The 12,383-nt window shown below is 40.1% G+C and overlaps 2 protein-coding genes across 3 annotated transcripts in view; both read right to left on the bottom strand.

Moving 5' to 3' along the window:
• The window catches only part of bmp5 (bone morphogenetic protein 5), a 15,147-nt gene extending 6,823 nt beyond the window's left edge, over positions 1-8,324 (bottom strand). Inside the window, exons 1-4 of the mRNA XM_005737142.1 lie at positions 7,352-8,324; positions 4,800-4,992; positions 698-846; positions 150-347 (exon numbers count right to left, since the gene is read on the bottom strand). Of these exons, the coding sequence (XP_005737199.1) occupies positions 150-347; positions 698-846; positions 4,800-4,992; positions 7,352-7,844 (1,033 nt within the window). The 5' untranslated portion in view covers positions 7,845-8,324. The remainder of the gene's footprint in view (positions 1-149; positions 348-697; positions 847-4,799; positions 4,993-7,351) is intronic.
• A 1,314-nt stretch (positions 8,325-9,638) lies between these two features.
• The window catches only part of col21a1 (collagen, type XXI, alpha 1), a 23,671-nt gene continuing 20,926 nt past the window's right edge, over positions 9,639-12,383 (bottom strand). The window contains exons 24-29 of one of the 2 annotated variants that reach the window (XM_005737141.1): positions 12,226-12,258; positions 11,989-12,135; positions 11,829-11,883; positions 11,555-11,746; positions 11,399-11,476; positions 9,639-11,262 (exon numbers count right to left, since the gene is read on the bottom strand). In XM_005737141.1, the coding sequence (XP_005737198.1) occupies positions 11,075-11,262; positions 11,399-11,476; positions 11,555-11,746; positions 11,829-11,883; positions 11,989-12,135; positions 12,226-12,258 (693 nt within the window). In that variant the 3' untranslated portion in view covers positions 9,639-11,074. Of the gene's footprint in view, positions 11,263-11,398; positions 11,477-11,554; positions 11,747-11,828; positions 11,884-11,988; positions 12,136-12,225; positions 12,259-12,383 lie in introns of those variants that run through there. The other variant, XM_013911831.1, reaches the window with a different exon arrangement.

Raw genomic sequence — 12,383 nt, 5'->3', positions numbered from 1 at the left:
TTCCCACTGTCGCCAAAGTGCTTGCTCATAAGGGGTCATATGATTGTTGGGTTTTTCTCTGTATCTATGAAGCGCCTTGAGGCGACTTTTGTTGTGATTTGGCGCTATATAAATAAAATTGAATTGAATTGAATTTTAAGCCCACTTACCTCCAGTTTTTGGTGCCTTTGAGGATTGTTGTTGATTATTCAATTTATTGCGATTGTGGTTCTTTTTTTTCCCACCAGCAGCTCTGACTGAGCGAAGCAACACCCCGCTGGCCTTGAAGAAAGCAACCAGGAACGGCTGTTTGGACTGGGGCCCGTTCCTCCCGATGATTCCGGCAGATTTCATGTTTATACTTCGTCCTTTAAAAAAATAAAAAGGTAAATAAAACTTTTAAAACAACATTTAATCTCAATGGGTAGTTTTAGAAATTTATGAGTAAGTACAAATACAAAAACCAGGTCAGCTCATCTTAATTTTTTTGATTTATGGCAATTAATTGGTGGGACTTGGTGATAAATAATCATAATCCAAACACTGCCAGACATTTGACCTGATGTCACATAAAACATTTTCGTAAAATCAAATGCAGACATTGTGGATTGTCTTGAAAGGTGAAGCTGACCTTTTAAAAGTCTAGGAGTTTAAAATAAATCTAAAGCGATTACAAGAGAAAAAAAAGTAATGGAAAGAAAAACTGAACTCCACTTGCCATCTACAGTTTCCACACAGAGTTGCAGGCCCAGGTTCTGCTGTGGATTCATCACCCAGTGGTTACTGGTAGCTGTTATGTCAAACACTAGCCAGCCTCCATCAGATGCCTGGACCTTTTTGGAGTCAAGTAAGAACGTCTCTGCATCTCTAAAAAGTCAATGAAAACAATGTCATGAACATCTGCACTAAATAAGCTACAGTTAAAATGAGCAAAAACAGCTGGTGCATATATCACTGGCTACTTTGTTAGGCACATCCATTCAGCTGCTTGTTAACACAACTGTCTAATCAGACATTCACGTGGCAGCAACTGAGAGAATTCAATCATGGTAAAGACAACCTGCTGAAATTCAAACCGATTCAGAATGGGGAAGAAAAGCGACTGAGGTCAGAGAAGAATGGCCATAAACGCAAACGCAACTCAAATAACCATTTCTTAAAACCAAGCTAACCAAAAGAACTTGTCTGCGTGCACAAAAATTGGACAACAGAAAATTGTGAAAATATAAGTTAAGGTCAGAATTTGGCCTAAACAACATGAAATAATGGATCCATCCCACCTAGTATCTGCAGCCTACCTGAATATTGTTGCTGACCATCCCTTTATGACCTCAATGTATCCAGCTTTCTGGCTATACTCCCTTTCCCCTTACCCTCCAACTGGTCATGACACTTTCTTCAGTTTCTTCCTATGAAAAAGGAGTTTTTTTATTCCCACTCTCACAAAGTGCTTGCTTATAGGAGATTGTCTGATTTTGCTGTAGGATATTTACCCTGGCATAAAGCACCCTGAGGTGACTGTCGATGTGATTTGGCACTAAACCTGAATTAAATTGAATTGAACCTAATTGAATTGAATCTTCTGATAGCTGCTTTCAACAGGATAAAGGACCATGTCACAGAGCTCAGACTGTTTAAAACTCGTTTCTTGAACATGACAATGAGTTCACTGTACTCAAATTGCCTTCAGAGACACCAGATCTTAATCCAACAGGGCACCTCTGAGATGCGATGGAATGAAAGATTGGCATCATAGATGTTCAGCTGACAAATCTGCATCACCCGTGTAATCATATCAATATGGACCAAAATGTCTGAGAAAATAAAGTGGCTGGTGAGTGCACATGTACTTGGCATTATTTTCTAGAACATGTAGACTGAATCTTATCATGACTGAGTACTTTATTCCAAACTCTGTGGCAACTCTTCCCTCCCTCCTTTGGAAATCAAACATTTTCATTCTTTTTCCCCCCATATGTGTACTTGCAAAGATATATAATGACTTTAATTTGTGTGATTTCTTTTGGGTTGTTTTTTTTTCTTTCTCTTGTTTGTCTGATTTGTTATGTTTTTATGCTTTTCCTGATAATGAATAAAAACTTTGGTCTGTAAGAGTGTTAAACTTGTTACTGTGTGCTGGACCTGAAAAGAAAGCGGTGCTTTTGTTGGAAAAACCTTTCACTAGTAATAAATAGCAGAGTCGTGGGGCACAGGGTTTGCCAGTACTTCAGAACTTTCAGGAGCTATGAATCATGCATATCAGCTGTTTTTCTTTTGCTGTTTTTTAACATAAGCTTGACATAAGGCCTCAATCAACTCAAAGTTGAAAAAAAAAGCCCTACTTCCTAATTTGCATTGGATTCCTTTCAAGTTGCAGATCAGATAAAGCAGAGCCTGTTACGTTTTTGTGGTTGCCTGATGCTGGTCAGAGACAACCAAGATTTTCCGTCAGTCCTTCAGGAACCATTTATGTCTTTATTGCAGGTGTAATAAAAATCAAGCATAATCTTTATGCATGACATACTTCTAAACTTCCTTTTTGACTTTTGTAGCTTTTAGCTTATTTCCTGTGATAATTTAGCCTGAGTAGGTATAGGTTTGTAGCTGTATCCAAGAGTGCAAATGTTTATCCTACATTTTAATCTGGGGTCACTAGAGAATGTGACTGAACACCAAAGCTGAGTGGTAACTGTTCAGACTGCTCTGTGTTTAACAAACTATGTTCACAAGTCAATATTTTCCATTAGGAATTCATGTTCAGCAGTAAAGTTCAGTACCAGAGCAGGCGTGACTCTGAGATAGGTGTGCAGTTGTCTGAAACTACAAGTACTCTGACTTTAAGTATACATTTGACAACCTGTATGGATACGAAGTAGAGCATTTTCACATAGTTGCTTTTGTTTCTGTGTTTCATTAACTCAGTGAAGACACTAGCAAGTAAACATAAACCCTGCAAGTTTAAAATAGCAAAATAAGTTGTGCTGTTATGAATTTTAAAAAACAGCTTAAAGTTTAAAGAACTTATTAGTCCTCAAATACATACATAAAGTGTATTCTGGTTACAGACTCCACAGACTTCCCCAATACCAGCATCTTATATACAGTGTTATTCTCATGCACTATTTAACACATTATCTCTATCACTGGCCATTGCTTTTACTGAACTTTTATTATTTTAAGTAAATGGCAGAACATGTGGACAGGAAACAATTTTTTTTAGTGGGATTTGATTTTCTAAGCTTTATATTAATGTGTATTGTCAGTCTCTTAAACCCCTAAAATACCCTAACAAAATGGTTTTAAATTTGCTACAGAGACCACAACCTGTTCAATCTGTGCTAAACTGATTTTGTTGAATGGGCCAAATGAGAACCACTGGCAATCATGAGTATTTATATAATCAGCATTTTGTAGAAACTTAGTAGAGGTTTGTGGCACAACTTCACCCGCTTCCAACGTACAAGGTGAAGATGATATGGTTTAAAAGGGGGTCAGACCTCCAGCAACTTGTGTAGTATATAAAACAACATTAAGGGCACAGGCTGAAACTCGTCTGTGTCTATAAGCAGCATTCTGCCTAACGTGCTGGAGGCAAACACAAAAGAATCTGTATGGCTTTACAAATGAACCCTAATCATACTGTAACTGCATTTAAGCTTTTATGATGACAGAAAAATCCAGAAAACTGTTCTCTAAGATTTCAGTCACTGTGAAAGACTCGTACCTGTTTGTGAGCACTAATTCAAATACACTATTCTCCATGAAAGCATGTGTGAAAACATGAACTGAGCATTCTTCCCCTTTAAGATGGTAGAGTCCATTGACTTGGACCTTTTCAAAGCCCCGGAGGGCCATATCTTCCCTTCAATCACCCACACACATTTTTGGCAAGCAAATGTGGGCCCACTTTTAAGTGCACCCTTGTGTATTCAGCTATGTCTTGCTTTAAACTTCCGGAATATTGTTAAGACAGGCAGGTGGCGGGCATAACAGTGACCACGGGAGCACCCTAGGGAGCCTCCAACCCCCTCCCGATACGGGCCCTCGTGGTTTCATCTGGGACACAGCCAGCTTGGCAGGCAACACAAGACGAGTGATAACTGACGGACCTTCCAAGCTTCATAAGTGGCCAACTTGCTAATGGAGTTCTCTTTATCCGTGAACTATATTTGTAAGGCAGACATGGTGCGAATGAAGGAGAGCAGAGTTTGAGATGGGAGGATGTGCTTTGCAAGTGGAAAGTTTCAACCCCCGACAGACAATGGCCATTATGAAATAAGATACAAATCGAGATGCAAATAGTTTTAAATAGTTCTCACTTTTTGCAGTAGCGGCTACTTCATTCTGCTTTTTCACTACAAGGAAGAAGCTTCCAGCCTGTTTTACATTTCACTAAACCTTTAAATAACTGAGAACAAACTTAACATAGGTCCTTTGTCTTTGTTCTTTTTTTTTTAAAAGACTGACTCACTTTATGACTCATTTTCCCCCTTGTTTATCTACAATAATTTTATGCCCATAAAATGAAGCAGTAAGTCCTTTAAACTGTAATCCAAGAAGTGCTGGGACATTTTTAGTTAAATGCAAGTAGCAGCATTAGTAAAAAGAACACTTTCATGAGTTTACTAAAGCAGCAAACACCAACTGGTTGAGGTAAAGCATTTTAGTTACACATTGCTGGACACTTTAAGCTATCGTTATGTAATAAAAATATCAGAAATTATTTAGAGATTACCCAGTTAAACAGTTCAGGACTACAGAGGTACAATCACATTTAATATGAACATTTAATACATAGTTGTGGTTGGTCTGGCACTTACTTGTTTTGATACTCTTTGATGACTTGATATATGGTCACCTTCAGGGTAATATTGTCGTAGCGGGCATGACTACGGTCCTTATAGATCCTAAACTCAGCTGCAGTCACTGCCTCCCCGTCCGGTATTTGAGTCAGATCAAAACGGAACTCCTTGTAGTGTCTTCGTTGGTGAGAAAAATCTTTATCTTTCTCCACTGGAAAAGAAAATACTTTATGACAAAGTTGATTTCTACCGGGAAGAAAAGTTGATGAAAAAAAAAATATATATATATATATATAAATGTATGAGTTCACCTCCTGAACTGCTTCTTAAGCTGTTTAAAGGAGAAAATATGCCAGCATCAATGCGCAGGAAAAAAGTGTAATTTATCACATCTTCTTTCACATTCAAGGTCCAATCCAAACATTTTGACTACCAACAAAAGCACTTTCCAGTTCATTAAATCAGTCAACTCAATACAGGTAGCAGTTCCCAGACAGGCCCTCTACTGTGTGCCTAACTGCATTCTCTGGCCATGATGAATGGGCTGTCAGTTAAGAAAAACAGGCTGATTTCAATTAAAGACACTTTCGTCTGCTCCTCAAGTAAGAAAAAGAGCAGACAGGATTCTTTAGCATCACATGAGTGTCTACTCTGACCTCTTTTCTGACCTCATTCTGACCTCTGCTAGGCTTCATAAAAAGTAGCTAACCCTTAAGCTTGAAAGTAAAATATTTCTAATATAACAGATAATATAAGATTACTTTTTAAGGCTCGTCTTTTTTTTTTTTAAATCGGTGGATTTGTTTTATACCTATGTGGAGACAAGTGGAGGATATGCACAGCTTCTATTTTTTTTTCCTAAGGGGAAGCATCTGATTTTATATATATATATATATACATATATGTCCTCAATTTCAGCATCAAAGAGCTCCAGTGTACCTACATTAGGGACATGCTGACAAAGTGACCTCGGCCATCTCTCACCTCCACCTGGTAGCAGAGTAAAGGCATGTGGCTGAGGTCAGCGGATGTTCTGACATCCACGGTGATATCATGCAGTGCATTTCCCTGATATTTTATCGAGAGGGAACGCCTGCCGTTACTTAGCACAAACAGGTCAGAGGTCAGCTCTGACTTTTACCCACTGAGCGCGTTCCATTATATTAGCCACGGGTGGTAATCTGAAACAGAAGTGCCACTGAGAACACAGAGCATTTACCTTTGAAATAGCAAAATATTAAATAAAAATGTAAGATATCAGTTTTATTCAGCTGGTTCTAACTGGGCTGTAATGAAATTATCAAATGACTGATGTTTTATTAATAAAAGCCCCCCTTTTTATGCTGTCTTGTGTGTTTGGATGTTTGAATAGCTGGCTTCTTATTGATACTAGAGTAAGCATATTAAACCGCATAAAATGCCACATAGACATTTTAAAACAGTTGAGGTCAGTAGCTATATGTGAGTGTACTGTAATAAAGACAGAGCCCCATTGAACACTCCACTGACAGTCTCCAGAATGAGAGCAGAGCCTTCAAGCCTGACAGTGTACATGCCCTGGTGTAGCGGTAAGTGGAAACAGATGGGCTGAGACCAAGGTGAGGGAATAATGTTACAAGCAAGTCTCCACAAATTCGCTTTGTATTTTGGAAAATACAATCCTTAAAGAATAAAATAGTGAAACTTTGTAGATGATATGTTACAGGGATTTGTTTTTAAATATTCAGTTCTGCAGGACTGTGTAATAGTTTGATTAATATTCCGAGTGGCATTGCGAATATTTTTAATGTCATGATGGAATAATAAATGGTACAAAATAGCACAAATATTATGAAAGGGGCTTGTGGTTTCTCTTAGTGACAGAACCTCAGATATGAGTATCAGTCAGTATCACCCTCTTTTAACAACAGGAAATAATTTAGGCCAATTTTCTCAAGGTCAGACAGTCATCTGATAAGTCGCTGTGAACTGCTGGGTTAAGGGTCGCAGCTACCGAACAAACACAATCATTATACATAAAAGCGACTTCAGAAAAAAATAGAAAGCAGCACAAATTGATGGGTCAAAACGTTCAGCTCGATTGTGTTAAATACAAAATATTTAACAGGAGTCTGTAGCAACCCCTCGGTACTCTGAGAATGACTGATGTCTGACGACGAACTTTATTTTTTTACATTTAGATGCACAAATGTCTTTTCAAAAATTATAAATCTTGAATTTGCTCCTCGGCAAGTTTCGTGTGAGAGCTTGCACAGGTTTCTCTAAAAAAATATTGTACGTGTGTCCGGTTATTTTCCAGAAATAAGTGGTAATATTTTGCATCCCAAAAAGCAGGCTCGTTCAGCTTATGTTGGTGTTTTACGATTTGCCTTAATGTCATCTATAATAAGAGAAATAAAAAGTTTAAAATCCCTCACTTATCTCTGTCGAGGAAATAGAAATCTAGTGAAAGATGAATAAGTCAATTTCTTTCAGTGTCCGTGATAACCAAGAATCACCTGCACATAATCCCGATGTATATATTGATTTATAGCACGTGTGGATATTGATCCCGTTTTAATGACACTTACCCAAATTGACAAAACTCATAACCATGTCGGCGTCATTGAGAAAGTTGGTGTCTTGCGCTGTGGTGAGTGCGGGGCTGTGGCCTACGAGAGGGGCCGCTCGGTAAGGCTGTGCCACACGGGAGTAGCCGGCATGCTGGGGGTTGTAGTAACTTTTCCTAGAGTGCCCTTGAGCCTTGGCACTAAAGCTCTTCCCTGCGCTCTCCTGCACGCCCTCCTCCTCATCCACGGCCATGGCGTTGTACAGGTCTAGCATGAACAGCGGCGCGGAGGACGCCTGCTTCCCGGGAGAGAAGGGCCTGGGACGGTGAGGCAAGCCCAGGATGGAGAGGATCTCTCTCTGTATCTCCCTGCGCTCGTGATTGCGCAACCTCCTGTAAATAAAACTGGAGTGCACATGATTGTCACTTAAAACGCAATGCACGCACGACAGGAAACTCAAACAGCTCCACGCAAGTCCAAGTACGGCACGGTTCAAAGGTGTAAGCGCTGTCATCTTGACAAATCAGCTCACTTTGAGATGTGAAGATGAACTACATCGCACTCAGTGAAGGGAGAGAAAAAATCGCAACAATTTATGCTATAGTTGTGCCAACACGGAATCATAGACTTTCCATATTAGCCAGAGGCACCACAACTTTCACGGTGGTAACTGAGGAGGCTTTTAGCAGTCTGCCCTTCTACAAATGAGGTATCAGCTTGCAGAAAAATCGCCGCTCCTCTCCTGTGTGCGAGCTTCCTCCAGCAGCAGTATTTACGGCTCCAGGGTCCATCCGAAGTCTCAGCCACACCAAGTATTTATGGAGCTGTGTGACCCCGTCCCTCACCTTACTCCTTTGTGATGAAAAAACGTGTAGGTACGCCCATAACGTCGGGGGATAACCTGGAGTTTCCAAGTGGATGAAATGTGTTGAACTGTGTCAAAATTAAGCAGAGAGAAGCACTCGACTCATGCCCCGGCGCGCATTTTTCTTTCCCCCCTCTCTCTCACTTTTTTTCCTCCCCACTGAGAATGTGTATTGGGGCTAGTTGCCCTTTGAGTCCACCCCACACTCCTCAGCTTTTGTTTTTGCATCCTCCTCTAGCGGCCGCAATAAAACTTCAGCCAGGTCCCATGATGAATGTGGCGGCTCAGGAGTGTAAAAGGAGACACTTGAAATCCGAGAGGCCTTCCTAACGAGTGAAAGAATAATGACAGAGCCTTTTAATCACCTCAAGTTATTGAAGTCTTCATAAAAGAGGGTTTCAGCTGCATCCACCGCAAAACAACGAGGGTCATGTTTTTATCATGCATGGAGGATTCATGGAAATATTAAATACACTAACAAACAAGGAGAATATAGTAAAGCCATAATTCAGGACGGGAGGAGATAAAGGCCTACTGTAAACCACATACCGCACGTGGTTATATGCTTTAATTTAAAATTACATCATTTCACTCAACAGCAATAATTAAACATGAGTATTTAAGTTTATTGCAGAAAGCTTCACCGTCATGGGGCATTAAATAAACACAAGCGAAAGCCGCCATGCTGGGATAATTAAACATATAAACAGAGAGGGATTCACGTGTGATGAGTGGCTACTGTCCAAACAGGGGGGAAAGGAAGTCTTCTTAGAAAAATTCATACGCATACTAAGATGTTGCCACATAGCGCCATCTAGCGTAAAAACCGAACATTTAGTCATTTCTGAAGTTTCCCTGCCAGCCACAGAGCGTTTTAGCTGAAGCTGCGCTCATCCAAGTTTCCTAAAGCAGTGTCCTAATTCGACGAGCCATGCGATGATCTCTCTCCTCTTTTTTCTTCCAAACCCATCACCGTACTTAATCCCCTTTTGATGCTTCACTTTGAGTGGAAACTCCCAAGTGCAAACCACACCCACGATTCCATGTGAAAGATGAGATCAGTGATGTGATAGGAGAGCAGAAATAAACGCGTAAAGTTCAGAGACAGGACAGCAAAAGCCAAACAAAGTTCACAAATCCTTTAAAAGATTTTTTTTAATTCTAGTTTTTAAAAAAAGAAAATAAAAATGGCAAAAGTCATACCTTCACACCAAATAATAACATTACAAAAGATGTTTAAGAGAGGTCACTGCTGAAATGTGATGTGCCTCTCTTATAAATAAAAAAAAAATACCTGCTACAGTAATGAAAGGTAAGCTGGGGGAACATAAATGGATTAAAATGTGAAACTAAAGTGTTGGTGTGTTCATAGGTGGCACATTTTTTATATATATATATATATATATTTTACATCCTAAATATAGAACAAATAAGACATGGCAATGAATGGAGAAGTATTGCAGTAGGAGGGTAACAGGGGTGATGTGTTTTGTAAAAAGTTTTCACGCACAAAAGTCAGAATGCTTTATGAATTCGAGCTTCCAGGAGTGAGTACTCAGCGAGATGCAATCAAAGTCACAGTTTTGCGCAGAAACTTGTTAATTTCTGTGATAATTCATCACGAATCAATTCACAAATCATCATTGTTTTTTCATGTGTGTGTTTGAGTGTTGATTTTTGTTGTTCTGTTTTTTAGTGGAACATGTGGCACCTGCCCTATGTGCAGTAAAATCTTATAACGAAACATGCAGTGAAGGAACACAAGGGGGCAATATAAGAAAGTGTACCAGCCACAGGGACTTACAGTACAAACTTCAAGATTATTAGGAGTCAAATATGTCAGCCAACTGCAGTCAAACGCTTTAGTAACGCCATATTAAGATGTGACCAAACAATCACCATTCATTTAGAATTCACAAACAATTTGCACATGTATGTACACATAGGCCTTATACTGATAGGTGTCACACTGGAAATGGTGGGTTTATTTAGGTGTGGTTCACAAGAATCGAAAGGTTGCATGTAAATAATGTTCAACATAATTGACTGTATGTGTAATCTGCACATACACCTCACGTTTTGAAGTAGGTGTGCATGTAATTAGTTGATGTTAATGCAGTGCATGCCATAAATCTCATCCAAAGTAAATGATGGCATGGCTCAAAATGGGTCCTTCCTCTGAGCTTACTAAATGCCAACAGCTTCAGACAACAGCAGGATTGACAAACACCTCAGACTCAAAGGTGTTCTCATTAGTTCTAATTATAAATTCATCTCTTCATCAAGATTAAATATAAGGCTCAAACAGTAAACAGGTGTATGTTTTTTGTCAGCAAAGCAGAAGATTTGGTAAGATTGTGTTGGAAAACCATAATAAGCTTTCCTGATATGCAATAAAATCTTGGTTAGACCTTTATGTTTGCTGGCGTTTGGTATGCTGCACCTAATACGACAGGCACTGCACTTACATTTCCTACCTATACACAAACCCAGATATCCATCAAACTGTTAGCTGTAGTGTGTTCATAGATGGTGTGCATGAGTCTATGCGTAGTAATCTTAAATGCAGTGAGTACCGTGCGTTACATGGCTGGCACATTTGATACCTCATATAAGGTGCTTGGATAAGAGGTATTCACTGGAGCCAATCATTAATCCTCTTAACACCATTAAATTTTCAAAGAATGTTCAAAGCCATATGACTAATAATACAAAATACCATCAAAGAAACTGGGATGCATAAAAGGTGTCACATAAACGGTGTCAGAAGAGGTACGTTTTGTTTCCATGTCAGAGAGGAACTGTAATGGTGAGATCTTCCTGAGAATATCTGTTCTGCATCAGCTTTATACTGGTGCCTGCAGTGATGCTGCCTTATGTCAATAGTTTGGGCCTTTGCTGTAAGAATCCCGCCTCATCATGCCTCCATAGCACATGGATGGATCGCACACACCAGGCTCACCAGGGATGCCAGGATTACCACTTTTACCCTCTGGGCCATTTTGACCAGGGGGCCCAGGTTTACCTGGAGTACCTGGTTTACCATGTCCCTCCGGACCCATTGGACCTGTGGAGATATAAATAACAAGCAACCACAATGGAACACAGCTGAAAGCTAAATACCAGATATCCACTAAAAGTGCTTCTGCACTTTTACATGACCTTATCAAATGAATGGAAAATAAATCTGTGATGTTCTTTACCTGGAGGTCCAGGAGGCCCATGGTCTCCAATCATGACCCGACCAGGGCTCCCCTTCTCCCCTTTGAAACCTGGTTCTCCTGCAAACACAAGTGTCCTTGTTAGAGAGATTGTGCAGAAAGTTTTAGGATATGCGACTAACTTGACCTTTATTTTACCTTTGAGACCATTAATCCCAGGATACCCCGGCCGACCAGGGTGGCCTGGCAGTCCCCTAGAACCACTAAGCCCAGGAAGACCTCTGAGTCCCTGGGGCCCCATTGGACCTGGTGGGCCAGGAGATCCAGGCTGACTTTGACACCTGGTACAGCTACTCTGCTGATTGCTCAGTATCAATAGAGGCAGCTCAGCTGGAAGGATTGATAATGAGATAGTTTCATTTGGGGAAAATACATAAAAAATGTTCAGCAGGTAGTTTAAAATGATACATACCCTGAAGAAGCTCTCTGCATATCTGCCGAATGTGATTGTCTGACATTGCACTTAACTGCAATATAAAGTGATAGACCACGACCAACCACTAAGTTATACATAACACGATTACAAAAAACCATTACAAACAAGTTGTTAGTACAGTATAAGGCACACGTACATATCTTCCTTCGGGTCCAGGTGGGCCAGGAGGGCCCATATCTCCCCGCAACCCTCGGGGGCCTGGTTGGCCTGACTGACCTGGCTGTCCGGGTTGTCCAACTTGACCTTCTTGACCTCTCTGCCCCAGATCCCCTGCTGTCCCTTTCTGGCAAGGATACCACCCCATTATTAGTAATACTAGTTATTATTCATGTTACACTGAGGTAAGGTAATTGCTTTATTGAGCTTGACATACCTCTCCTTTCAGACCCATTGGACCAGGTGATCCCTGTCAATCAAAGTAATGATAAATAATTTAAAAAGATGATAAAACACTCTGAAAAGCACTGTAATTGACATTTATTATTATCATTCTCACTACGTACCACTTATTAGCATTTGTGTGTTTAGGCC

The sequence above is a fragment of the Pundamilia nyererei genome, unplaced genomic scaffold, assembly GCF_000239375.1.
Source record: "Pundamilia nyererei isolate P.nyererei 1_Seehausen unplaced genomic scaffold, PunNye1.0 scaffold00073, whole genome shotgun sequence".
NCBI classification, from domain to species: domain Eukaryota; kingdom Metazoa; phylum Chordata; class Actinopteri; order Cichliformes; family Cichlidae; genus Pundamilia; species Pundamilia nyererei.
Note: the sequence above shows the minus strand (reverse complement) of the source record. Positions and strands in the feature narration are given on the sequence as shown.